The 26,822-nt window shown below is 48.5% G+C and overlaps 10 protein-coding genes across 10 annotated transcripts; 6 read left to right on the forward strand and 4 right to left on the reverse strand.

The window, feature by feature from the left end:
* Positions 1 to 373: 373 nt before the first annotated feature.
* On the reverse strand, positions 374 to 2,372 carry AO090026000794 (oxidative DNA demethylase; the record flags this gene model as incomplete). Its single annotated transcript, XM_001822147.3, has 2 exons — positions 374 to 2,129; positions 2,209 to 2,372. The coding sequence occupies 2 exons, from the start codon at positions 2,370 to 2,372 to the stop codon at positions 374 to 376; spliced, it is 1,920 nt and encodes a 639-aa protein (XP_001822199.1).
* A 667-nt stretch (positions 2,373 to 3,039) lies between these two features.
* AO090026000793 (uncharacterized protein) lies at positions 3,040 to 3,813 on the forward strand (the record flags this gene model as incomplete). Its single annotated transcript, XM_001822146.1, has 1 exon — positions 3,040 to 3,813. The coding sequence occupies one exon, from the start codon at positions 3,040 to 3,042 to the stop codon at positions 3,811 to 3,813; it is 774 nt and encodes a 257-aa protein (XP_001822198.1).
* A 277-nt stretch (positions 3,814 to 4,090) lies between these two features.
* On the reverse strand, positions 4,091 to 4,889 carry AO090026000792 (uncharacterized protein; the record flags this gene model as incomplete). Its single annotated transcript, XM_023235906.1, has 2 exons — positions 4,091 to 4,507; positions 4,566 to 4,889. The coding sequence occupies 2 exons, from the start codon at positions 4,887 to 4,889 to the stop codon at positions 4,091 to 4,093; spliced, it is 741 nt and encodes a 246-aa protein (XP_023091176.1).
* Positions 4,890 to 5,646: 757 nt separating this feature from the next.
* On the reverse strand, positions 5,647 to 6,972 carry AO090026000791 (LLM class flavin-dependent oxidoreductase; the record flags this gene model as incomplete). Its single annotated transcript, XM_001822144.1, has 1 exon — positions 5,647 to 6,972. One exon carries the CDS (start codon positions 6,970 to 6,972, stop codon positions 5,647 to 5,649), a length of 1,326 nt encoding a protein of 441 aa, XP_001822196.1.
* A 1,833-nt stretch (positions 6,973 to 8,805) lies between these two features.
* Positions 8,806 to 10,508, forward strand: AO090026000790 (uncharacterized protein; the record flags this gene model as incomplete). The annotated part of the gene is made up of 4 exons (XM_023235907.1): positions 8,806 to 9,027; positions 9,078 to 9,186; positions 9,238 to 9,779; positions 9,876 to 10,508. The coding sequence occupies 4 exons, from the start codon at positions 8,806 to 8,808 to the stop codon at positions 10,506 to 10,508; spliced, it is 1,506 nt and encodes a 501-aa protein (XP_023091175.1).
* A 3,301-nt stretch (positions 10,509 to 13,809) lies between these two features.
* Positions 13,810 to 14,496, reverse strand: AO090026000789 (uncharacterized protein; the record flags this gene model as incomplete). The annotated part of the gene is made up of 4 exons (XM_023235908.1): positions 13,810 to 13,943; positions 14,031 to 14,147; positions 14,213 to 14,397; positions 14,459 to 14,496. The coding sequence occupies 4 exons, from the start codon at positions 14,494 to 14,496 to the stop codon at positions 13,810 to 13,812; spliced, it is 474 nt and encodes a 157-aa protein (XP_023091174.1).
* Positions 14,497 to 17,777: 3,281 nt separating this feature from the next.
* Positions 17,778 to 19,996, forward strand: AO090026000788 (putative chitin synthase activator (Chs3); the record flags this gene model as incomplete). The annotated part of the gene is made up of 2 exons (XM_001822141.3): positions 17,778 to 19,800; positions 19,863 to 19,996. The coding sequence occupies 2 exons, from the start codon at positions 17,778 to 17,780 to the stop codon at positions 19,994 to 19,996; spliced, it is 2,157 nt and encodes a 718-aa protein (XP_001822193.3).
* An 801-nt stretch (positions 19,997 to 20,797) lies between these two features.
* On the forward strand, positions 20,798 to 21,871 carry AO090026000787 (DODA-type extradiol aromatic ring-opening family dioxygenase; the record flags this gene model as incomplete). Its single annotated transcript, XM_001822140.3, has 4 exons — positions 20,798 to 20,836; positions 20,916 to 21,088; positions 21,183 to 21,343; positions 21,408 to 21,871. The coding sequence occupies 4 exons, from the start codon at positions 20,798 to 20,800 to the stop codon at positions 21,869 to 21,871; spliced, it is 837 nt and encodes a 278-aa protein (XP_001822192.3).
* Positions 21,872 to 22,983: 1,112 nt separating this feature from the next.
* AO090026000785 (mitochondrial pyruvate carrier family protein) lies at positions 22,984 to 23,748 on the forward strand (the record flags this gene model as incomplete). Its single annotated transcript, XM_001822139.3, has 4 exons — positions 22,984 to 23,162; positions 23,237 to 23,252; positions 23,375 to 23,511; positions 23,565 to 23,748. 4 exons carry the CDS (start codon positions 22,984 to 22,986, stop codon positions 23,746 to 23,748), a joined length of 516 nt encoding a protein of 171 aa, XP_001822191.1.
* Positions 23,749 to 25,784: 2,036 nt separating this feature from the next.
* AO090026000784 (putative extracellular exo-polygalacturonase) lies at positions 25,785 to 26,756 on the forward strand (the record flags this gene model as incomplete). The annotated part of the gene is made up of 6 exons (XM_023235910.1): positions 25,785 to 25,851; positions 25,925 to 26,085; positions 26,141 to 26,338; positions 26,434 to 26,535; positions 26,585 to 26,659; positions 26,712 to 26,756. The coding sequence occupies 6 exons, from the start codon at positions 25,785 to 25,787 to the stop codon at positions 26,754 to 26,756; spliced, it is 648 nt and encodes a 215-aa protein (XP_023091173.1).
* Positions 26,757 to 26,822: the final 66 nt, after the last annotated feature.

Here is a 26,822-nt window from a genome sequence, read left to right on the forward strand (position 1 = left end):
ACATGAAGAGGGATATGTTGCCGCCTGCTCGTCAATTGAGTTGGTCTGGGAGGAGGTTTATGCATATGGTCTGGGAGGAGGTTTATGCATATGGTCTATCATTGTGGCTGTGTGCATTCAGGTAGCCCCGTTGGTTAAGCCACTAAAGCGTCTGCTCTGTTTTCTAGTTGGGATACAGATATTGCCACTGGAGATCATCATGCACTGACTAGGACAGTGAGTTCATAGCAGGCAGCAATAATTTGATTACTGCAAGAGTGAAACATTCAATCTACTTTTGTCATTTGGGTGGTGCCTAATGCTTGGTTCGTGAAAATAGTAAAAGTCATTGTATATACAAACGGACAATTGAAATTAGCCAAAATATAACATTTTATTCCTCGTCAGCTTCCATCTCATCGTCCTCATCCTCGTCTTCGTCATCATCATTAAACTCCACACCCATCTCGCCGGTGATATCCCACCGGTCTCCCTTGGCGGCAGCGCTGACGTACTTGACAAACTTGAGGGTGCCGCTGTCGCGCAGAACAATACTAAGTCGGTTCCAGCCAGCAGCAGTGCTGAATAGGATGCCGTCATCTTCATCCGCGGCGGCAGAGCGGTAGATGGCTGCGTCACCCTCCTCTTCGTCGTCCCCAGCCATGTAGATCTCATAACCACCCACGGCGGGTTCCTCAGCGTCGCTCATAGGCTCCTTCTCCTTGGGATCGGCCTTCGGCTTTTTCTCGGACTCGCCGTTCTCGCCCTCTTCATCATCTTCCTCCTCCTCTTCCTCGTCAGCCTCCTTCTCCCATCCTGGCGTAGGGGTCAAGGAGAGCGTAAACTCCAATCGAGGTTCTTCCCCGTCGTAGCCGCTGGCTAGAGTGTAGTCCTGTCCGCGGCGGAAGCGGCGTGCCATAAAGTCGTAGCTTGTAAGGCGCTCCGCGCCGGTAATGGCGGCGAGCCATTTGCGGAATGCGGGGGAGGGAAAGACGTCGTTGAGCAACTCCTGAAAGGGGGTCTTCTCGTCCTGTGCAGCCGTCGAATGCTGCAGGAACATGTAGCGCTGCTTGTGAGGGGGACGGGCGACAGTCCATCCCGTCTGTGCCTGGATCTCATCTGATGATTGGGGAAGGGTCTTCTTCTCCTGCTCCTCGATATATTCCCGCACGCGGGCAGAGAATTTCTCTGACAGGAACTGTTCCAAGTTGAGCGATGACTCGTTGGTGAAGGTCTCCGACATCTCCTCCGCGATGTCTGGGGTGAGATAGGATGGTGCGATGTACTGGATCAAGAAATTGAGATCATCCTCAGTAAATTCGGTGTCGTTGGGTTGCTCCTCCACCTTGCCCTTGCCCTTGCCCTCAACCTCCTGCGACTCATTCTCGCACACGACCGGCTTGGGCTGGGGGAGGTCGTAGATGTCACCGCGTCCCTGAAGCTGAGCGAGACTGCTCCGCTCGGCAAGCTTCTCCTCTAGGCCCTCCTCATAGCCGTCTTCTCCCTTCTGAGGAATATGGAACCATCCACTGATGGCCATGCGCACCCGCTTCTTTGACCTGTCCTCACCCTCTTTGAAATGGTAAACCTCCTCGACGTCATGGAAACTCTCACCAGGCTGAACGGTGAAGAAGCTCAGCTGGTTGAAGGCGGGCGGGATGCTGAGACTGAAGTCGGGGCTGGGGATCTTGACGTCTTCGCCCTGTGCATCCTTCTTCGTGGTCGTGGGGTACAGGCGCAGTGCACCACCCCATTCCGCCTGCCAGGGGGTGTCCGGATCAGTCAGATACAAGATGTAGCTGACACGTCTGCTTCCAATGACATCGTCATGGCACAGAAGGTGGCATCCCTCGTTGTAGATGTTGATAGCCATATCGGTCTTGCGACCACTCAGCTTGCCCGAGCCAGTCACGGACGACAGGTACTCACGAAAGCGGGCGGAGTACATGGCATCACGGAGCTTCAGCAGGGAGGGGAGTCGCGACAGAGATGCATCGTCCAGCCCGTCCAGGTTCGCCAGATCTCCGGACTGAAAGATCTTGTAAATATCCGTCTCTTTCTCGGTGAAGTCCAAGTTCTCTTGGATTTCGTTGCGGACCGCGCGTAGCAAGGAAGGCTCGATTAGGGGATGGATGACTCCATGCTTGTACCTTGATTGATAATCAGCATTCTACACATGTGGATTCTTTTCTCCGGTGTGTGGTTGTGAGAACTCAGGTGTCGACGTACGGTGCGGACTCGGCGTATTGATCGGTATACTTCTGCTGCTCCGAGGGTTCAAAGAGGCCATCGCGGAAGCGCGCAGCGGCTTCTTCGCTCGTCAATGCCCGTCTCTTAGAATCCGGCTGTCCACTGCCACCCAAGGATTCTCTTCCTTCGGTCTTGCGCTTCATATTGTTCGTGATGTGAGGAAATTGGGAAGAGGGGAAGACGGAGAGATTTCCGGCCTGATTCGGTTTGGGAGAGGTCTTTTTTTTCTTCCTTTTTTTTTTTGGGCGGTGAGAGGTTCAAAGGCAGCGATCAGGCCACAAATCAGGCCATTGTCGACAGTCAAATTAATTACTTGATATAGTTTGGTGATTTTTCTTAATTATACATAAAATTAATAATAATATAGAGCACTTCTCGTTCTTCTGTTAAAGTTTCTAGCGAGTTGATCTCATTTCTTTGGAGTATCAATAATGTTCATGATAATGTGTCTCAACTATTACTTACTGATCTTTTGACATGTATAGAATTTAATAGAAGATACCTCTAGGTTAGTAATTACTATAAGAATTACTAAAAATAACCATCGACTTAGAATAAAAGATGTATCGCATCGAAATGTGTACCTGAAAAGATGAGGGGCTGAGTTTTGACAAGAGAAGAAATAAAGTGTGCATTTAAGACGTCATCCGCCGATGAGCATAAACAACATCAATCAATCAATCGATCAATCGATCATCCACCACCGCCACAACAACAACCCGGCCACGCGATCATCATCTTCATTCCAGAAATCAAAACAGAAAAACCCTAATCTTAGCGTCCGACATCCACACGGACAATTTAGGCACCATGCAGCCCACTCAGGACAATGATAGCAATCCGAATGATCGACCAGGGACTCCACCGCGCCCGCCTTATTCCCCAGTAACTCCGGTCTTCGCTCATCTTGCCCCAGTCCAGAACGCCTCCACGTCCAACGGTGCACCATCACATCCCATTGTTCCCCCGGCCTCGTCGCCGTCGCCAACAAGTCGCACTGGCGGCGCAACAGCCTCGCTTCCTACGACACCGGCCGTCTTCGCGCCGGAGCCCGTTGCCGTGCCGATCTCAGAAAGCGAGAACCCCGATGCGATCGCGTTGCGGTCCACCATCTCGATTCTACAGCTTCAGAAGCAGCAGAGTCTGCGTGATATACGGACACTGGAGAGGCTGAAGCAAGCGGCGGCTGCCGATCCTGAGGGGTTTGCGCGCGAACTGGCGGCGGGGAATCTGACGGCGAAGGACCCGGGAGGTTTCGTGAATTTCACGCATGATGAAGAGGACGAGGATGATGAGATGAGGGACTCGAAGGAAGGAGGCGCGTTGGGTCTGGGGACCATACCTACGCCACAGAACGTGGTACGCATGCCACCGATCAACTGGAACAAGTATCAGATCGTGGGTGAGCCACTGGACAGGATGCACGAGGATCAACGACGACGTCCGTCTCCCGGAGAGCCTAGACGAGAGGAACCTGCGCAGCGGGCGCCGGAGCATGTTCTTGCATCACCGTACCGACCGCTAGTAGATAAACTAGAGAGCCCGGACAAAGTAAAGGGAGCCAGCAAGAACAAGAAAACATAAAGATTGGAGAAGAGAATTTGTGATTGGGGAAGCTAGACTCTATGGTACGGTTTCATTTGAAACGGTTTCACTCTGAGCAATAACAACGGTAGCGTTCATTCATCATGTCTCGTTTACATGGAAGAAAGATAAGCAAGAAGACTGATGTATGCCTGCCGGTCTGTTACAAGTCGCTCTGCGAACGCCAAACTAAGTTAGGGGCTTTCGGTCTAGCAGGGTCAAAGAGAGCAATGACAGAATACCACAGCCGGCCGTGAAGGATAAATGGAGTATAGATCTACGACAGAGTCTTTCTAAACTCCTCCATGTCGGCGATGGTCTTCAGGAGTCTATCGTGTGCTAGGCTAACCCTGTTGTACACTACCCTCGCATCCTCCAGTTCTTCTTCAACGGTACGATCATCGGGAGCCTGCAAGTTCGGAGCCGGGGCCGTTGCCTGATATCTGGGTGCATCGAACTGGGCCTCTGCTTGACGAGCTCTACCGTGCGACTGACGTACTAACTTCTTTCTGAGGCCGTCGCGGTTCTCTGAATTCGCCCTAATTTGCTCCATGGCCACCTTGCTGAGTTCTTGCGCCTTGACCCACGCCTGGGCCTTGTGGCAGTCTGGCTTAACCTTCTTAAGTATGTCTGCGACGGCGTCATCTGAGAGGGGGGCTCCTGCAACGGTTTCTCTTTCAGCAGTTGGGGGGCTCTGTGAGGTCTATCAGAGAAGGATACAGATGTAGATATGGGAGGAGGTTAGTCCTTACTGCACCAACGCGAGCTCTGATCGCATGGGTCAAAGTGGAATCGCCCTCGGACAGCTCGAAGGGCTCGTCAAAAGAAGCTTGCTTAGCGGCCACGTATCGAGCTCTCAACATCAAGTCGGTTGAGAAGCTATCCATGGTGAAGATTTCGCTGTCGTTTTCTTCATTGCGCTTGTTGGAGTCGAGAAGTTCGGCACCAGGGGAAGGAAGGGGGCGTTTCTTGGAAGCCTCGCTTGCCCTTTTTTCCATGGCGGCGTTATAGAGCCTGCGAAGAGTCAGACCAAAGAAGAAAGTTATGATGATAGTGATAAGCTGTAAGAGCAACATAGTGAATGACACGTCTAGTGATGAAAATATGAAGACAATGAGAATATAGATAGAATAAGAGAGTCAGTTTAGAGAAGAGACTGTTAAGAATGAAGAAAGAGAAATTGTATATGACTGTGTTCTCAGTACGTTAGGTTTTGTGACTTACCCAGACCTTCTGTGAGATCTCTTTGATCCCATGCTGCGAAGTAGATACCGTGAGCTTGTGGTAGTGGATAGAAGGAAGGTGCGCGAGCAGGAGATGGTAAGTAAGAGGACCCCAAAGATGTGGAGCACACGAAAGACAGTGAATAAATGAAGATGATTTCAAGAAATACACGCCTATAGTCTTTGTTCTGTACTTCAGTGATATCATTCACTCTTCTGGTTTTAGGCTGGGCTGCCTTAGGAGCTGCCAACTTTGAACATGATGTCGATATGTATGCTTTTATGGCCTAGTACACGAATTATATTCTTCATTAGTTGCTGTATATCTTTTATGTCCCTGTGAAGCAGTACTGCTCTTATTGATAAGTCTGCAGCATTTCAGGTGACTTGATGGTTGGAATCTATAGAACAGTACAAGAAAAGCATGGCTTATTATACTGTCACAAACAAGGTAGTATCATGTATATTCGCTGTGTAATTTCAGAAAGGACCTCTGATGTAGAAGTTGCTAGATAAAGTATAAAAATCACAGAGCGACGTACTCGTGATCTAACTGCTACATCCTATAGATGTTGTATCCCCGGCTCTATTTACATATGACACAAACCTCTCATGAAAAGAAGCGATTATTCGGACGTGGAAGACCAAGGTGTTCCCTCAAGGTTGTTCCTTCATAATCCTGACGGAAGATGCCACGACGCTGCAACTCAGGTACCAGTCGCTGAACAACATCATCCAGCCCCTGTGGCAGGAATGGGAATACGACAGTGAAACCATCAGCGCCCTCCTCATCCAGCCAGACACTCATTTCCTCCGCGATTGATTCAGGCGTACCGACAAAAGCAAGTCCCGAGTAGCCACCATATCGCTGTGCAAGCTGCCGTACAGTCAACTTCTCGTCCTCGGCAAGCTTCAGAACTCCAGCACGGCCTGTCTTGCTCGCATTAGTCTCCGGGATATCCGTCGGTAGTGGACCATCTGGATCGAACCCGGACGCATCAGTTCCGAGTGCAATGGACAAGGAGGCGATGGCGCTGTCGTAGTGGACTAGACTATCGAGCTTGAGGCGCTTGGCTCTGGCCTCTTCGACACTGTCACCAACGACGATAAAGGCGGCCGGTAGGATCTTGAGATGGTTACGATCCCGACCGGCTGCCACCGCACGGCCCTTGATGTCCGCATACAGTGCCTTTGCAGACTCCAAGTCCCTCGGCGAGCAGAAGACCGCTTCGGCCGTTTCAGCCGCCAACTGTTTTCCTGGCTCGGACTGCCCTGCTTGCACAATCACAGGCCAACCCTGAACTGGGCGCGCGATGTTCAGCGGTCCCCTGACTTTCAGATCGTCACCCTTGTGGTCGAGGACATGTAACTTCTCCGGATCAAAGTAGATGCCGGTCTCCTGATCGCGGATGAAGGCATCATCGGCAAAACTATCCCACAGCCCGGTAACGACATCATAGAACTCACGAGCCCGCTTATAGCGGTCCGCGTGTTCCACATGTGCATCTAGTCCGAAGTTCTTCGCAGACTCCGGATTACCGGTGGTGACGATATTCCAAGCCGCGCGGCCGCTGCTGAGATGATCCAGCGAGGCGAATCGTCGCGCGATATGGTAGGGCTCATCGTATGTCGTGGATGCTGTCGCCGCGAGCCCAATCTTCTCTGTTACAACTGATAGTGCCGAGAGGAGAGTGAACGGCTCGAAGGATGTCACGGTGTGGCTGCGTTTCAGCGCCTCGACCGGCATGTTCAGCACGGCGAGGTGATCGGCCATGAAGAAAGCATCGAACTTGGCATCTTCTAGCTTCTTAATGAAGGATTTGAGATGGGTGAGATTGAAGTTGGCGTCTGGATAGGCGCCGGGGTATCGCCATGCGCCAGTATGTAAGCTGACCGGCCGCATGAACGCGGTCAAATGTAGTGTTTTTTCAGGCATGGTTTTCTATACTGGGTTTCTGGTTATGAAATGAGTGGTACTGTAGGAAAAGGAAGTTACTATTACTGCCAGCGGGGTTGAAGACAATGTTATCGTGACCTATATACATGTCAGTTATCTTGTGATGACAAATGTGCTCGCGGATGAGTGAAATTGAGGTTGCGATCACGACATCGATAGCCTATCGTGTAAAGAGTATCGGTATTGCTCAACATGGTTTACAAAGCAGGATTGCCCAAGCTGTGAGACAAAGTGGAGTTGATTATGGTGATGAATGCTACTACAGTAAAGCGTATAGATTGGATGCGCAATTATCCCGCGTTTGTCAGCTAGGGAATATCTGTACTTTGTGAGCCCTAGTATATATGGAACAATCTTTTGTAAAACACGATCAAATGTTATATTTTAAGAAAGAAAGCAATAAAAGGTCAAAAGATGAATACTAGCTATATACTAGTTATGGTGTGAACTGGGGAATGCAGACAGCATCGACTCATATTTGAGAACGTGCATTACTACATACAATGAGATAACAGTGGTTGAATTTGGATATTGTGTTCTGATTATTTCCAAGATTAGCTAGATTCAGAACTGATTATATCCAACGTAGATGCTTCTTAATATGCTAAACGACATAAAACCTGCACCTAGTAAAACAGGGTCAGGGCTTGTACTCGGAGCTCCACGATGCTATAATCTAAGTGTATAGTACTACGAAGCCTTCCAGCGCGTTGTTTAGTATGTTTCAAATGGAGGCTTTTCTACATGATACATGATTTATATCTTGGAAAAGAAGAAGATAAGGTCGATGTAATGATGACGATCTAATGCATTATCTTGATGTAGAGCCCTAACCTACCGTGGTAGTCTCGATATAACATGCCTGTTCGATAATGGACCCCAAGCTTGCAATGGCAAATATATTAGACAGTAATGTACTGTTGTAGTGAGTAAGCCATCATACTTTCCTGAACATACAATGGATAAATAGTCTGAAGTGTTATTATGTGTTGAGTTGACAGAGATCGGCTTCAGAGATGTAGATCAGTCGTTGAGCCGCCGATGCGAGGACATATTGTTAGTACAGCGCCAAATGGAACAATAGCTTCGAGTTAGGATTTGTGATATCACATGTGTCAAGGCAATAGCCACTATTGCCACAGAGCCATAAAGGATTCGACGTGCGGCGATCGACAACCTCGTATTTGATTCCCCTTACTGTCGCGCAGAAAGACTTTGGCTAAGTAAAAGACGATCTGCTTTTGGGATGAGAATTCTAGCCATTCAAAGTACGAATAATTTTGCCAAGGGAGTTAGTTACAATGGCCTGGAGACCGAGAGTCCACTATCCACGAATCTCAGGCTTTGGAGAATGCATCCCATCCCAGTCTGGGTGGCCTAACATGCGAGTCTCGGTGGTTGCAACATCATGACTTGTACATCGGAGATTCATAACAAGTGGAACTCTAGGCGAGGGTAATGTATTTCAATGGTCTCTCCATTGTGACCTCGAACCAGGATCATGGATGGTTGAAATAGGGTGCAAATCAGATCATTGCATAAATGGATAATACGACCCTTTAAACTTTGGATTCCGGAAGGTTACATTTCCATCTGCATTGAAGGTCATTGATGAATATCAATCGACCTGGACTGAAAGTCAATCTCTGCCTCTTTTGTTGTATGTTTTGGACCCCTCTTTTGTTCGACATTCCTGAGTTTATTTTTATTCGGCCACGTTGTAGGGTTCTGTCCCTTTTTCATTTGTTCTTCATTATCAGCATGTATTCTCATCTTGTTTGAGATTCTTCCCCAGACAGATCGAGAAAAAAAATGATGGAGGTAAACAGCGACCAACCAGTCGCGGACGCGATTCGGAGACAAGCTACATCTTCTCAAGCAGTAGACGATGCCTGGAATTTCTTGGACAAACATGGCGATGTCCAGCACACGGACTTGGATCTGGTCGCAATCCGTCATAAAGTTGATCGGCGCATTTTACCGCTCATGTTCTGTTGCTATTTTCTACAATTCATCGATAAGGTGATGTATAATGTCAGTATCTCGAACCTTTATCCTGACCTCGCTAATTCCCGGCTTCAAAGTACGCGGGAGTCATGGGTATGAAAACAGACCTGGACCTGAAGGGAAACAATTTTAGCAACGGCGCAAGTGCCTTTTTCATTGCATCCTTGGTGGCTGAAGTTCCAAATAGTAAGCGTCTTATTATCCTCCTACTAGCATGAAAGCTCACCAGGACACCAGCATATCTTCTTCAGAAGGTACCCCCAGCAAAATGGTTGAGCATCAATGTCATGCTCTGGGGTGTTGCAGCAGCCGCGGCGGCTGGTGCGAAGAACTATACGACTCTGCTTGTCGCTCGTATATTTCTGGGGATTTTTGAAGCCCCGGTAGCGCCATCCTTGATGATCATAAGCGGTCAATACTATACAAAGTCCGAACAGGCCCCAAGATTTACATTTTGGTTTTTAGGCCTCGGAGTAGCCCAAATCGTCGGCGGATTGATCTCTTTTGGCTTCCAACATGTACACCATGCATTCGCCGGCTGGCGTATCATGTTCCTTGTCATGGGACTGATAACTGTTGCTGTAGGATTTGCTACCTTACTTTTCCTTCCAGATACCCCAATGCAGGCGAAGTGGTTATCGGATGATCAAAAGGTGACGCTACTTCAACATGTTCGTGTGAATCAGACCGGTATTCGCAATGGCAAATTTGATCCCAAGCAATTGCTAGAAGCAGTTCTTGACCCTCAGGTGTGGTTGTGGGCTTTGATGCTCGCCTTGGTAAGTTCATTCCCTACCTGTTCGCCCCTTCCAAGTGTGGTCTTTGAAGGAAGATTTCCAGTCTACGAGGAAGAAGGAAGGCTAACCCGTATCTAGCAAGCTGTTTCCAGCGGGGTGGTCGTGGTGTATTCCTCTACGCTTATAGCCGGCTTCGGCTTTGGCGGACCTATCTCAGCCCTTCTAAATACCCCTTCCGGAATTGTTAGTATTTTCTTCACACTGCTAGTGGGTATTGGCGTTCGCAAAGCCTCGAATCGATGGGCATGGGTCTTTATCTGCAGTATTCCAGGAATTATCGGCGGCGGGCTCATGTCTTTCCTGCCCAAGAGCAATCGAGCCGGAGTATTGATTGGGATCTACCTAGTCAATTCAATCGTTGCTCCAACACCAGTGATCTACCATTGGATTGCCGCCAATTGCGCAGGATACACAAAACGCGCCTTTACAAGTGCTATGGTGGCCGGTTTCTTCTGTGTTGGCAATATCATTGGGCCGCAGACTTTCCAGGCAAGGGATGCCCCCGAATACCGACCAGCCAAGATTGCAGTTCTGGTGACTCAGGCCGTTGCGGGAATATTAGCTGTCGTCCTATTCGGGTACTATGTCTGGGAGAACAGGCGGAGGGATCGTGCCCAGACAACCCAAGAAGGACAGGGGGTTGTCACGGACGAGAAGGCATGGGGTGGGTTGACTGACAAACAGAACAAGGACTTTCGTTATGTGTACTGAGTGGGGTCATCACAACCGGTGAGAATTCTAGTATATAATTTATAAATAAAGCAATATGACTAAGTCATATATGAGCACGGACAGAGAAAATACGTTGAGTATTAGCAACGCAAGGAGCGATCTTTACCGAGCCTAGGAGACAACTATTCGTTGGACTCCAGCGTCTAACACCACCACCTAAGTCGAGGATACACCGCAGCAGTAATGCTGCTGTCTTTGGTCGCACGGCATATGATAACTCATATTCAGTGTTGGTCCCCTATGCAATAGTCTAATACGTGTTACTTCGAATAGGAGCGCTTCTTGCCAATGCATATCGGTGTCATACATTGTCTGACAGGCATACATGGCAAGATCATTATATATGGAAAGCTCTGGCTTCCGTCTAGTTATGATGCAGTTAGATAAATTAACCTTGACGGTTGAAGCTGCTATTCATCTATTGGTCGTCATATAACCTATAGCCACCCCTTGCATAATTTGACCCTCAATAGTAGACCGTTCAACTAACAGGCCTTGTACACGTATCCTGATCTTGAGATCATGTACATGTACATTGTAAAGCTATTAGTGCTCGGTAGATTATCTTTCAATAAGTTTCAAGTCTCTATGTAATCAAAATTAATAACTTAGCAATGTTTGTATTACTAAATCAAGATGTCGAGTATGGAGGATCTGGATATGAATATCCCGAAACGTAGGTTTCTGGGAAAGATACTTATATGGTGTATAAGGAGAATATGCTGTAAGTAGGAGGGACTAGGATTTGTTTTATAGAAGCTGGACTTGCAATATAAGATTTGGCACACCCTGAAGGCTGGTTTGCTTTCGGCTTATAGTGTCCGGGTGCATCAAAGACGGAGAGCATGCTGTAGGAGACTAAGATTTTACTGTTTGACTTCGAACTAAGCTGACATATTAAACTATACTATACGGCCCTATAAACATTTCAGAGTGGTTACTTGGATGCGAAGAGGTGGGAGAAGAAGATCTATAACAGGGCGATTTAGAGTATGAGCAGTCAATAGTCATAATTCATGCTAACTTGATCTATATTGCTTCATAAAGGTAGCACCTCTTTCTTGCGATTAAGCACCCACCTCCTTCTGAGGGTAATCTATTTTAGAAAGTAATGAAGCCATGATGACACAGAAATGGATGCACTTCGAGTCTGTCCTTGTGAGTCAATAGTTCATCATCGGCATCATTCCTACGACATTGGGAACATCTTGACTCACTCCTACCCGCTTATGTTATAACTGATTCTCTTTTCGCCTAATTCATATCACTGGGCATATTCCTCGCCTACAACCGCTTTTGAACCGAAGACAACCAAAAGAGTATTTGACTTAAAGGATAATCTCAAACAAGATGAATCGCCTGCCTACCGAACTGCTTCTTCTGATAGGGGAACATATACACGATCTGCCGACGAAACGTGCATTGAGTGAGTGCTCTCGGGGGTTCCAGCGAGTTTTCCAGCCTCTACTCTATGTATCAATTACACTCTGCCCAAGAAGAAGCATCCCAGCGATAGTTCAGAACCTTTACAGACACCCACATTTAGCGAGCCATGTACGCCATGTGACATTTGGACTTGGCTACCACTGCGAATTTCGGAACAGGCACCACAAATCAGAGCATGGTCATGGTATAGACTCTGCACTGATGAAAAGAATGCTGAACGAAACATTCGCAGCAAAGACAGAGAAGGCCAGATGGAAGAAGTACCTTTCCAGGTTATGTGCTGTGGCATGGATGGGCTTGCTGCTAACTCGCCTGAGTCGCTTAGAGACACTTCGGCTGGCTTATGATCATGATCAACTACTGCAAGATATATTGGAAAAGGCAGTCATACGTCAGCGACCTTTTCACAACGCTCCCCCATTTCCCTTTCTGCGAGAAGTTATGATTGGCTCCCTTACTGGGTACAGACCGGTAACCACAGACCTTGCACTGCCTTTTTATTATTTCCCAGCTGTTCGTGAAGTGTTAGTATGCAACATTCAAGAGCGCCTTGTACAACAAAGCCGAAGGTCTTTGGATCAACTTACAGTTGGCAGCCCTACTTGTCAAGTTACTCGAGCCGGTGCGACGATGGGGGCTTTTGATCCCATAGGCATGACCAAATGGATTAAAATGTGCCCTAAGCTCGAGCATTTCCATGTGGTACTCGATTATTCTCCTGATTTGCATCGTGGGCACTTCGATACAAAAGCGTTCCGCCTGTCCCTTCTTCAAGTCAAAGAGACCCTGAAATCTCTTCGCCTGGGCTTTATGCGGACGGCTTCAGACAAATTTGAGTTTCAAAGTGCAGCAATGGTGCAATACGACCTATATGACCTACTCGGTTCATTGAAGGAGTTTAGCGTACTCCAACAGCTTTCTATCCCGCACGCCAGCTTCACGAGACTCAAAATTAACAATTCAGGATCATTCGCAGGTGTACTTCCTCGCTCACTAGAGGTCCTCGAAATTACGGGCGTTGTGGTGGGCTGTTCTACTTATATAGTGTCTGACCTTGAGGATCTGGTTAGATATCGAAATCACTTTGTACCTCAGCTTCGACGAATTGTGCTTAAGATCGGCCCAATGGTGGCACAAATACTGTGTGCAGCAATTCTGAGGTTCGCATGTGAGGGCGCTGGGGTCATGTTTGACATTCAAGGTCCAGACTTTTGAGAATGAAAGGTCTTGTACAAAAGAAAGTCGACTTTTTACTACGCCTCTGACGATCAGATCAACGAGGCAAAGGTATTGTGATATGGAGCCTTCATTACTTGCCTAGGGTTATCGACTGGAATCAACCAATATAGTGGGAGGTATTCACTATATCGACCTCTAACACAAATTTGCGCGACATTTAACAATACATGGTTACCCACTGGATACTACTTGCTCATCATGGATTTGCTTATATATCACCATCTTGACGACAGCTATCGGATCTAGATCTAGCTCTAGATCGAACAAAAGAATGTCGTGATGTTTGTTTCTTGCGGTGAGCGTTTTCTTTTCACTTTTGTCAATTATCTGTATCTTGCTCCATGTAATTTCACAATGAATCTGTCTGTTATAGGGCACTCATTTGCAATACTCTTTCTTCCTTTCTTTCTTCTCACAAGAACAATTGTCATCCTGTTATCTTGATATGTTTACGACGAAATATCAATGCAAGCGTCTTCCTGCCTCGAATTGGTCATACAATTACTGCTGCATAGTAGAATGCAGCTATAGGATAGATCAAGAACGGAGAATATATCTGTAGACAATACTATACAATCATCTCATCCGTATTCTTTCATATATGCAAACAACAAAGCGCCCAACCGAAAACTCCGCAAAAAGACTCGCCCATGATCCATGCACAAAGCTTTTGACTCCCTCGGCCCAGCGACCACGGGTATAAGTACAGATAAGGGTATATGGGATACTCTAACACCCGGTATACCTTTATTTCAACCGCCTCTACCATAGCTCGTCTCATTGTGAATCCCACACAACCACGAGATCATTTCTCACCCAGCAACTCCTTGCGCATCTCCTCACGCTGTGCCTTCGCCTCGTCCTTTGCCTGACTCCGCTGCACCGCAGCTTGTGTCCGCATCTGTTCTTGTTGTTCCTGAGCCGCAACCCAGACTATCCAGACCCATTAGCCCAACGATCTTCCCAGTCAATTCGCTTCACCCCAGATAGAAACATACTCGACTTATCGGACTTAGACCACTGCTTCAACTTATTCACATAATCATCGAATTCCTGCGCGCGACGATCACCCTCCTCCAGACTCCGCCGTTGGAGCTCCGGGTTATACCGCTTAAACAATTCTTCATCGGTAGGACGGATGGCTTGGACGAGAGCGGGGCCGCCGACACAGATCACCGTGCCGCTAGAATAATATTCCATCAGCTTCCGTTGCATATAAGATCTCGTAGAACGTGGGAACTTACACGACGAACATCTTTATCCAGGTTCCGGCTTTGGACATGGTGATGGCGAGGTCCGAGGGAAGCGGATATGATTGCCGAGACAATGATGTCAGGTTTGTTTCGATTGTATCACTTAGAGAGCCCTGATGGATAAGGAAAAGTGCTTTCTTGTGTGTGTGGGAGGTCCACGCGCAGGTGCTGCTCAATCGGGGAGAAATAATAGGCTGCGCATAATTGGGTGGAACGGAATAGCATCATCGGTGGTTCGGCGGTCGGGATGTGGCTGAGATTTTTGTTTGAGGCGAGGCGGGTATGTAGGGTGGCGCAGGTACGGATTGAACCCGGCAAACGATGCAAACTGTGGTCTGAGGGACAAGAAAGAAAAAAGGGCAAGAAAAAAAACAGTTCATATGCTCCACCCGTTCTGACACTAGCTTAACTGTTTCTACTATTAACCGCTACCTTTGCTAGTTGCTGGAGTAGATGCTGTCTTGGGGCATTTCTATTATCTCACTCACGGGTACTGTCTTGTTAGGGAGGTATTTTCGGCTGATCGGTACTGAGAGTACTGTGTAGTATTTTCATGACTTACCCTGTTCGCTGCAGAGCGTGTCGCATGTATAACGGCTGGAACAGAGAAGGTATTCGGCAGCAAGGGGCCCTATCTGATTCACACGTCGTGACAAATATATGCAACGGTTGCAGTTAAGTTCAAGGGGTAGAAAGTAAGCATGTAAGGAGGAAGCTGCAACACGAGACAACCAATTCAACATCATACAACGGGCGATGGTTAGAGAAGACGCTTTTCTTGACGAATTATTGATATTATCAGCACCAGGCACAATCCCCTGCGTTTCGAAATTGAGATACTCCGTCATACTTTATTTACATACTCCGGAGTATACTATACAGCATCGTATTCGTACCTCAGTGAATTGCCCTAAGAGGCAGGGGGTGGACACGACAAGCAACACGGAACATTCCATAAGACTAACCCTATTACTCGATAGTCGATTCACAATATATTACTAGACGTAGATGGATCGAGGTAAATATATTGGACCACGAATCTATCCGTCAATTGGTGCATTTCTTGCATCATATCGCGAGTCACATATTGTTTCAGCGATGTATACGGAGTACAGACTTGTCGGTACCTATCGCATATTGACTTCCATTGTCAGGAAGAAAAGAATCTATAATTAGGACAAGGTTATCCGGACGTCAGTTAACCGCCGGCCCATGGTTTGCGCCAAGGGCATCCATGCAAAGAGGGAGGGGAGGGGAATTATTGGACTCGCCAAGAAGTGAACTTGCGCCGGGGTTTATCTTGAAGGAGAAATTTGTCTCTCTGATTGGGATGACATTGCATTTCAGCAGCCTTGGGAACGATACTACTCGATACTAAAGGGCTGTGACCGCTTTCTCCACTTTTCATAGAAAAAGGATGTTGCAAAATACAGAGAATGCCATCTGTAGCGCGAAGAAACAAAAAAAAAAAAGAAAAAACAATGAAGTGGCTGTCGTGAAACATACCAACAAAGAGATCGATACTATTTGCCCTGAATTGAAGTAGATAAATTTCTTGACTATTCTATTTTCTCTCCTTTTTATTTCTTTTCGGGTACCTACATTTTGTGTTCATGAATTTTATTACTTCATTGGGGTCCACTTCCCCACTACACATGGGAAAGAACACTAAGAATCCACTAACTGTGCTTAGGGGATGTCAGGCCCTCAAGTGAGAATCCCATTCTGCAACAAGTGGACACTGATATCAAACAATCAAAACACCAGAGAATGATTGCGGGACAGGATGTGGGGACCAGAGAAGAACCTACACTGTCCAAGTCACCTGTGGCATAAGAAAATTAGGCAGACAGTGAGGAAGGCATGAGTCGTTCATTTAAAGTCTTGCATTCTAGAAAGGATAATCCCACAATATTCGATCCCTTGTGTATCCGAACTCCTTATTATTATTCGTGGGTACCTGCGCGGTTCAGTCCCGGATATTAAAAAATACTGACTAGTAATTACAAACCTCCACGGTTCCATCCGGACATCCCATTTTAAATCCATTTTATCTCCCTCAAATAAAACTCACCCTCATTCCCCCTCCGTGGTCACACGCTCTTTTTCCACAAACCACAGGGACTTTGTCTGTCGTTCGGTCATTTTTGCTTTTCCAGTTCGATTCCTCCGTTGCTGCGTCTCCTTCATTCCTTTGGAGAAGCATCCCTTAGTCCCCTCCCCCTGTGGTTTCTTATTCCCCTCGAACAAGTTGGTTGTCCTCACGCATTGACGCTCCAATCGCGCACTCGGCTTCTCAAGCCCTCCGCGCCAAAGATTGTCCGCTGACAATGTCTTTCCTGTTCCAGGCCCGTGGACTCCATTGATTGGTTTGTTATCGCATACTTCTGTTGCGCTTGTTCGACCTCGTGGGGCTGGTATTCATTCCTTTGCTGTCGCGTGGTTCCAGTAAGCGTCGACCGTTGCGCGCACCCCTTCAACTTGCCCTGACTGGAACTTCCCACAAAAATGCACCAGCTGATCTCCGATGGATAGATACATAGTGGATGAGAGCTAGAGGCGTGACACACACTCGCACCGAATTAGTTGATACCCAACCGGACAAAGAAAACCAACCCGCTTCTCTTTACTAAACGACATTACCTCCGTAACCGAAGCTTTGAGCTTTGTCATGGCTTACCCTCAGCGTCCAGCGCAGAGGCCTCCGCCCATGAGAAACTACGGCCCCCGTCCCTCTCGGCCCGCAGGCCCGCCACAAGACGGGTATTTTGACCAGGGTTATGATTACGGCTACGACAACGGCGCTTATCCGCCTGGTAGTGGAGGCTATGACGATGCAGGATACGGTTATTCGAGTGACCAAGCAGTTCCGAGATCATACGGACCCCCGCGAGGTGCTCCCCGACCACCTCGGGGAGGCTATGGCCCTCCCATGGAGTCCCGACCTGATCGCGGATATGCGCCACGAGGTCGACCACCGCCAAACCGATACGATGCGCCTCGCGGCCCTAGTGACAGGCGAGCGCCGCCAAGGCAAGATCGCTCAAGGCCTCGTGAGTAAAACCTCGCATCGAACGGATCCTTAAACTCAAGAACTGATAATAATCCAGCCCCCCGTCCTATGCCACCTCCCTCCAACGCAACATGGGACAACCCGTTTCCGATGTTTCCCTCTCAGGAACCACGCAGCCGGTCCGGCTCAACTGCAACAGGAATTGAAACTGGAATGGCAAGGATGGATCTCAATAGCCCAATGTCGCCTGTAACGGTTCCGGACCGTCCGCATACGTCGCACGGACGACGGCAGGAGATGCCTCGACAGCCGCCCCCTGGCTCCGCTGGACGGGGTAGGGGAGACTACCCCGGTGGTCCCGTAAGGTCTGCGAGCCAAGGGCGCCCGTCGACCGGACAGTCTGATCGGAGCGAGCGATCTTATACCGACCCAAATGGACCCCCACCGGTACCGCATATCAATAGAAGCGCAACGATGCCTGTTACAGCTGCACCGCCAATGACACCACCGGTCGCACCGCCCGTGGCTAAGCCAATGTATCCTGGACAAGCGACATACCAAGACCCCTCATTTGCCACGAAAGCCAATGCCCATAAGTCTCTCCATGTCGACGCATTACTGGATAGCTATTATAGCACGGCCCATGCAGATGAACCCGATATGCCTAATTTCGACGCTATGCCGGATGGCGGCCAAGGTGGTGCAATCGACGAAAGTTTATTCGGATTAGAACAACCGAAACCAAAAACACCTGCTCCTTCCGCTCCCCAGGGTCAATATGCGGCATTCAACCCACAGCCTACCGAAGTTCATCATGTCCAATCCCAGCCGGAGATGAGGCCAGGGGTTGTGCCAAATCAATTCGAGAATGCAGGCTTCCACTTCGACCTCCCTGCATCAGCACCCGCTGCACAGCACCAGGAGAGAATGGAGTACGGGTTCGGTCATGAGGACCCCATGCAGACTCCGCACCAACAACAGCATGGTAGCTGGGGGTCGCAAATGAATGCATACCCCGATGGACAAACTGGATACGTAGGCCGCGATGGCTCCATTCGCAGCAATGGACCTCCTCAGTCATACCGCGCCAACCAGCCCGCATATGGGAATGAAGCGCCGCCACCAGTAATGAATCAGATGGACCCGGTAGATCCCGAGCAAAACCCTGATGCGTTACCCCATCATCCGGCGCCTTTCCGGCCCGGACATGATCAGGGTAACAAGCCAGCACCTGTACGCCAGTACAACAGCGCCACTGACTCCGCACCACCTGTTGTTGCGCAGCAAGGCCCTCCGGTTGATCCACCCGCCGGACCCGTGACACAAGAAGAACTTCAACAATTGCAGCGGGTGGCCAAGAGCAATCCTTCGGACAAGAAGACCCAGTTGTTACTCGCCCAGAAACTAGCCGAGGCCTCAGTGGTACTGGTTGAGAGTAGTCGATTAGATCCCAAGTCCAAGGCGAAAGCGAGGGAGAAGTATGCGATGGATGCGTACAAAATCGTCAAAAAGCTTGTGTCCAGCGGATACGCTGACGCGCAGTTTTTCCTGGCGGACTGCTACGGTCAAGGAATACTGGGTCTTCAGGTTCATCATAAAGAAGCTTTCCACTTGTATCAGACTGCTGCCAAGCAAGGGCATGGTCAGGCGGCCTACCGTACGGCTGTCTGTTGCGAGATTGGTCCGGAAGAAGGCGGTGGTACCAAGCGGGATCCGTTCAAGGCAGTACACTGGTATAAGCGTGCTGCATCCTTGGGTGATCCACCAGCAATGTACAAGATGGGAATGATTATGCTCAAGGGGCTTCTCGGCCAAGCAAAGAACCCTCGCGAGGGTGTCTCATGGCTGAAGCGTGCCGCAGAACGTGCCGATGCCGAAAACCCACACGCACTACATGAACTTGCGCTCATGTATGCCAATGCAGGCCCGAATGACATCGTTATCCGTGATGAGGCGTATGCTAGTCAACTATTCCACCAAGCTGCAGAATTGGGGTATAAGTTCTCCCAGTTCCAATTAGCCACTGCATACGAGTATGGGTTGATGGGGTGCCCTGTGGACCCTCGGCAGAGTATCTTTTGGTATACTCATGCGGCAGCGCAGGGCGAGCATCAAAGTGAACTTGCCTTGAGCGGATGGTATCTGACTGGCGCGGAGGGGATTCTGCAGCAGAGCGACACAGAAGCCTACCTCTGGGCACGCAAGGCCGCCACTTCCTGTCTTGCAAAGGCAGAATATGCAATGGGTTATTATACCGAAGTTGGAATCGGGGTCACCGCCAATATGGAGGATGCTAAGCGATGGTATTGGCGGGCAGCTGGTGAGTGCTTTACAGTCTGGCACTTTGATACAATTGCTAACCAACGTTATTCTACCAAACAGCCCAAGGATTTCCGAAAGCCCGCGAACGCCTTGAAGAAATCAAGAAGGGCGGAGCCCGGATGCAGAAAGCTCGGCTTTCTCGGTCTGGTGCCAACCAACAGAAGCAGAACGAAGGCGACTGCATCCTTATGTGATGTCGGAACGGGGAACTATAGATTTAATGTCTCATGCACGAGCATTTTCTTTTCTATTATGAACCCATTTGCATTACCTTTATTTTTCTTTCGGCCCGGTTGGAAATACTATTATGCACATGGTTGAAATGTTGGAAATGGAAGACTTGATGAATACCATATGATGTATACCCTATTACTTATGCGCTTCGAGAACATAGAGCGAGATTCCAAAGAAAATAATACTAATACAAATACACTACTTCCACATAAATAAGCGTCTCTATAATGCCATTAACATGTCCCATAATCCAATGATGACCTACTACACACATACTCCTACACAAACCAGAGCGGACCGATTCCGCACTTCCGCGCATCCGGCTGACAACTGCTTACAATTTCAATTTCCAATCCAAGCTCGAATAACCATTGGCTACAATATATAATTGTATACAAATCAACTCAATTCTACCAGAACTACAAAACCACACTTTCCCTCTCCCAAAGACCTTACTATCCCGAATTCCAACGATAAACCCTGGAACACACTATATGTCTTCCCAACCCACCACACCCCCAACACTACAACAACCCACCAAAAAACCCTCCACACTAACAGCGCTCTCCATCCTCACCGTCCTCATCGCAGTATCTTTCGCCTTCTTTATAGGCTACAATACCAACAGCAATACTACAGAGGAGCAGCAACCACACTCCGAAACCGCCAATCTGTTCGGTCTTAAACGTTTCTTCACTAGTACTCCTGCTGTTAGCAGGGAAATCTCAAAGACAGCGTCTCGCAAGGCTGGTAGTGAGAAGATGAGTCGAACACCGATTTACTTTTTGAGTCATGGGGGTGTAAGTTTCTATACCATTTTTCTTTTCTGTGGATTTTCAAGAGAGAGGGAGAGAGGAATTGCTGATTATATAAATGAAGCCGAATGTCATGTACCAGACGGACCACCCGGCGTACAAGAAGCTGGGGCAGATCGGGAAGGAGATTACGACTAAGGTGAAGCCAAAGGCTGTGGTGGTTTTCTCGGCGCATTGGCAGGCGGGCAGGGATACGATTCAGGTTAATACGGCTGAGATTACGGATTTGATTTATGAGTATGTCTCTTTTTTTTTTATTTATCCTCTTGCTTTCTCTGCGATTTTGCGCGGGGATATCAGTGGTGGGTGACTCGTACTGATTATCGGGTAGTTTCTACGGTTTCCCCAGCCATTTTTACAAGGAGAAGTATCCCAATGTGGGCAGCAGGGAGGTTGCGAATAAGGTGCTTGATCTGCTCGGGAAAGCGGGGATTAAGGCGGAAGGTGTGAAAAGAGGCTTGGATCACGGCGTGTGGGCGAGTTTTAAGTGTGGTAGGTTCATTTTCTTTGCAAGAGATGATGATTGATTCGGTGGACGAAAACTAATAGCGTATAGCGTTCGAGCCTGAGTCGAACCCGTTGAACGTGCCCATTGTGCAGGTTTCACTGTTCAAGAATGAAGATCCTGTCGCGCATTACCGGCTCGGACAGGCCGTGTCTAGCCTTCGCGATGAAAATATCCTCATCATCGTCTCCGGCATGGCAGTCCACAACCTGCGCGATCTGTGGTTCTCCATGAATGATTCGCGGCCGTTGCCGTACACCACCAGCTTCGACGAGGCGTTGAAGAAAGCTGCCACGGCTCCCCCGGCGGAGAGAGAACAGGCTCTGACGGATTTGTTGAAAAGACCCGATGCTCGGCAGGCACACCCGACTTTTGACCATCTCCTTCCCATTCACGTTGGCGCCGGAGCTGCAGGAGATGATGTCGGCAAGAGGCTGTGGACGATGGGTGAGGGCAGTATGAGCTGGGCGCAGTTTAGATTCGGTCAGGTAGCCAACAGTAGTAGTTCTCTGTGAATTAGATAGTATAAATAGAAGAGATTCCAGGCGTCCCTTGATTGTTCGAAGTAAATTGAATTTTCCAATTCATCTATAGATACAATGGTTGACGATTTGAACACGATGCATGGACATATACGGAAGTGCGGAAAATTCGCTATGACGACTCCTTCACGAGCTTGGTAAGTTTTTCTTCGATCTGTGCATCCGACAAGCCTGTACAGCTCTGATATCAGTAATTGAATCAAAATAAATTAGAACAAATGACCTCTTACCATTCAATGGCTCGAGTTTTTCCTTGCCAAACGCTGTATATCATTCTGTATTAGCCTTTCTGCTCGCTCGCCAATGGATTTACGATGGCCGCATACCGTATCTGGCATACACCTTAGGCTGAGTACCGCTGGCCTCGCGCATCAGAATGGGGACGTGAGGGTTGTGCTTCTTCATGGTGGGATATGCGCGCTGCAGGAAGGACCTGTTGGGTGTTATTTGTGAAATCCACGCCATGTATGACCAGGTATCGAATTTCCGAACGCACCTTGTAGGAGCGCTGTGCTCTGAAGTCTGACAGAAAAGGAAGCGCAGCTCCTTCAGACCCTTGGTGAAAACGTATTTGCCGGACATTGTGAAAGGTGAATGACGGGAGACCGGATTGGGAGGATTGAGGGCGATAGGAAATAAGAGTAATGAGCTGCTTCCCCGATCAAACGGATCCAAACAGAGCTGGGGTATCAATTGGAGCCAACGGAGGGGTGATCGAGCGATTGAAACAGTGATGAATTGAGGTCTGAGGCCGTGGACCAATCCGGTCAAGCGTGATTGTCACCGCTTACCTCAGCCGGAAAAGAGCCGCAACCCCAACGATCGAAGTATTCCCGACGGCGGTCGCCGAGGTCGGCTTCATATCTGATATCCTATCCTTCTGTTGATTCACTTAATTCTTCTTCTTCTATCAATCAATCAATCTCCACTCCTCCATTTTTATTTCCCAGAGTTGAAATTGATCCTCTGGTGCGACTTTACATCGCTAATCTAAAACTCCGGTTGAGAGCCTACCTATCTCCACTTCTCCGCCTTTCCGGCATTCGTCTCTCCCTTCCCCATCTTCTTCTCTCCTCACTTTCACGATGTCTTCCCGTGTCGGTCTTCGTTTCTTCCAGAACTCCCGCGCTGCTTTTCGCAATGCGCAGCATCGCTTTGGCGCCGGACGCCGCTTCCAGACCTCGGATGCCGCCGCCGCCGAGCCACAGAGCGTTTTCCAGCGTTTGTGGAACAGCCCCGTTGGTGTTAAGACGGTGCATTTCTGGTACGTTGTTTACTTTCTGAGCAGCTGTATAAACTCTCCGCTTTGATATACCGTACTAATGCTTGTTGCTCTAGGGCCCCTGTCATGAAGGTATAATCCACACCCTCCCTTGCCGGACGCCGTTACGCACCATAATAAGAAACAATATAACTGCGTCGGCGGCTGCAGTTCACGACTCACGGATATCTATGGATATAGCTAACTTTGCTTAGTGGGCTCTGGTCATCGCCGGTATCTCCGATCTTAGCCGCCCCGCCGAGAAGCTGTCTTTGACTCAGAATGGTGCCCTGACGGCTACCGGAGCTATCTGGACCCGCTGGTGTTTGATTATCACCCCTAAGAACTATCTGTACGTTGATCGGAGAGCGCATAATATGGAATTAACAATGCTGATTCGTCTAGGCTTGCCGCTGTCAACTTCTTCCTCGGATGTGTCGGTATCGTTCAGGTCGGTCGTATCTACAACTACCACCGTAGCCTGGAACAGTCGCCCGCCGAAGCCGTCAAGTCAATGGAACACGAAGTGATTGACTCGGCGAAGGAGGCCGTCGCTAAGTCCGAGGCTGCTGTTGAGAAGTCCGCATAAACCGGTTCAGCTGGTTCCGCTAGATGGGACTCTACCACGCAAGGGGGCTCGACGGGGATTTAAAAAGGAAACTGTCTATCAGGAAAATAGACCGTCGATTGACGAGCTTCTGAGTGGATTTGGGCATCTAGCACTCGATAGACAATAGCTCGGGGGCTCTACTGGTTCACCGCAACACGACTGGCGTTCTCGTTTGTATATACTAAATCAGGGCTGCTCTGGTTTTCCGCCGAAGACGTTAGATAAACCGAATTTATCTAAAAAATTTCTTCACTTATGCCGGCTCACAAGATACTGGTGTATGTAATCGAACGCGAAATGATAACGTGGAAATAATCACGACGGCGAATAATGGTGATTCAGTCCGCTGGTCCACGGAATATGAAGGTGACTAGTCCTATATATACAGCAATTCACTTCAGTTCCCAGGGTTGGACGATCTTAACTCTCTTTTCTTCTCTCGGATGCATGCTATATCGTGAACAATAACCGAAGTGAAAAGTATCGAGTCCGAATAAATGAATAGTATCCACTCGCACACGCCCTAGTTATAGATGTGAAATTATGTCATGCCAACCCCAACATCGAAGCAACCCCGGACACTCCGCATGAAGCAACGCGTTCAACCGGCCTTAGCCAAGTAACTGTGAGTATTTTCCCCATAAACAAGTCCAGCCATAAATCCGGGGACGCAAGACGGAGGAACGACCGACCAATTTCTCCTCCCAATCGGGTTAATCCCGGCCATATTATCCCTCCTATCAGAAGCGGCGAATCTTAACCCTATATAACATCCGTTAATTTCAGCTTTCATTTCTCCGATACAGCTTGTCTTATGATGAGTCCTGCAAAGCTTCGACCGCATGTCTCATTGCCTAGCCTGCTCCCCACTTTATATTTCACCCGCTGGGGAGAAGATTGGCGGGAAGTAAATGAATGGTTTTATCCTAGTGGACTCATTGATACATGCAGACTAGAGTAGATCAGGCTGTTTACCAGAACCGAAACTATATATTTGCCTATACTTCCGTCTATACCTCCGCTGATATTCTAAGTCCGTAGAAAAACACCCCGATTCCTATTGCGCCTACATACTAGACAGGGCCATCAATCTGAACCCAGCCATTGATTGACCTCCCAAACCCTGACAAGAACAAGAGCCATGAAGCTCACCCAAGCAACAACCCTCCTCCTCTCCCTAGGCCTAAGCCTACCGGTAGAAGGCTTCTCCCTGTCTAGAACCAACGCAGTCGGGCCCAAACCACCATTCCGACCTCTCCCGGCTAGTACACCCCGGAACAAGACCTGCCAGGTCCAAAGCAACGGCGACGGAACAGACGATGCGCCGTACATCCTCGCCGCCCTGAAGCAATGCAACAACGGCGGCAAGGTCGTCTTCGCCGAAGACAAGGAGTACACGATTGGTACAGCCTTGGACATGACCTTCCTAAAGCACGTGGATCTGGGTATGGACAAACATTTCACCCCTCAACCCAATTCACATTTCTACACGTACACCAAAACCACCAGAAAAACTAACCAAACAACCCAGAAATCCTCGGCAAAATCACCTTCACCCCAGACACAGATTACTGGCAAGAGAACTCCTTCAAACACACCTTCCAGAACGCAACCACCTTCTTCAACCTCGGCGGCACAGACGTCAACGTCTACGGCGGTGGTGAACTCAACGGTAACGGCCAGGTCTGGTACGACTTGTATGCAGAGGATGCGCTCATCCTGCGGCCCATTCTCGTCGGCATTATCGGACTGCACGGGGGTACGATCGGCCCGTTGAAGCTGCGGTATTCGCCGCAGTGGTATCAGCTTGTTGCCAATAGTTCGGATGTGCTGTTCGATGGCATTGATATTTCGGGGTATAGTAGTAGTGAGAATGAGGCGAAGAATACGGATGGATGGTATGTTTTCTTTTCTTTTCTTTTCTTTTCTTTTTTTTTTTTTTTTTTTTTTTCGTTTTATTTCTTATCGTTTCCATTATTGGGTTATCTTGATTGGAGTTCGTAGAGGTGCTGATGATGAATAGGGATACATATCGGTCGAGTAATATCGTTATCCAGAACTCGGTTATCAACAACGGTGATGGTATGTTTCCTCTCCATTTCACCTTTTGGGTGCAATCCCATAAAGCAAGAAAATATACTAACGAGACCAAAAGACTGCGTCTCCTTCAAACCAAACAGCACCGAGATCCTCGTCCAGAACCTCCACTGCAACGGTTCCCACGGTATCTCCGTGGGCTCACTGGGCCAATACCAAGGCGAAGTCGACATCGTGCAGAACGTCCTCGTCCACAACATCTCCATGTACAATGCCTCTGTACGTCCCCATCCAAACCCCCCATATTTCCCAAACCATTCAATCCACTAACAAGAGAAAAAAGGACATGGCCCGCATCAAGGTCTGGCCTGGTATTTCCAGCGCAATGTCCGAGGATCTCCAGGGTGGAGGCGGTCTCGGTAGCGTCCAGAACATCACCTACGACAAGATGTACATCGAGAACGTGGACTGGGCGATTGAGGTTACGCAGTGCTATGGACAGAAGAATCAGACGTTGTGCAATGAGAATCCGGTATGGTTTTATTTTTCTATTCAGTTATTCATAGGGGAGATGTTGTTTGGGATAGTATATGGAATATATGGTTTGGCTGACTTGGTTTGGAACAGAGCAACCTTACGATTAGCGATGTCTACTTCAATGATCTCACCGGTGTCACATCTGGAAAGAATGATCCGAATGTGGGAACGATTATTTGTTCGAGTCCTGATGTGAGTTTTTGTTTCTTCGAAGAGGGTACATGGGATGCTAATGGTTTAGGTTTGCTCTGGTATTCATGCGACGAATATCGATGTTAAGAGTCCTGATGGGGACAGCGGTTTTGTTTGTACCAATGTGAGTTGTTCATACTGTAATCAATGAGATTGCATGGGCTAATATTGTATAGGTTGATGAGGAGTTCTTGGATGTTGAGTGTGCTTCATCCAGCTAGTCGGATTTGTGTGTTGGTTACTGAGAGAAACAAAGTCTGTGCGACAAATTGGAATTGCAAATCCTC

This window comes from Aspergillus oryzae, chromosome 3, assembly GCF_000184455.2.
Source record: "Aspergillus oryzae RIB40 DNA, chromosome 3".
NCBI classification, from domain to species: Eukaryota; Fungi; Ascomycota; class Eurotiomycetes; order Eurotiales; family Aspergillaceae; genus Aspergillus; species Aspergillus oryzae.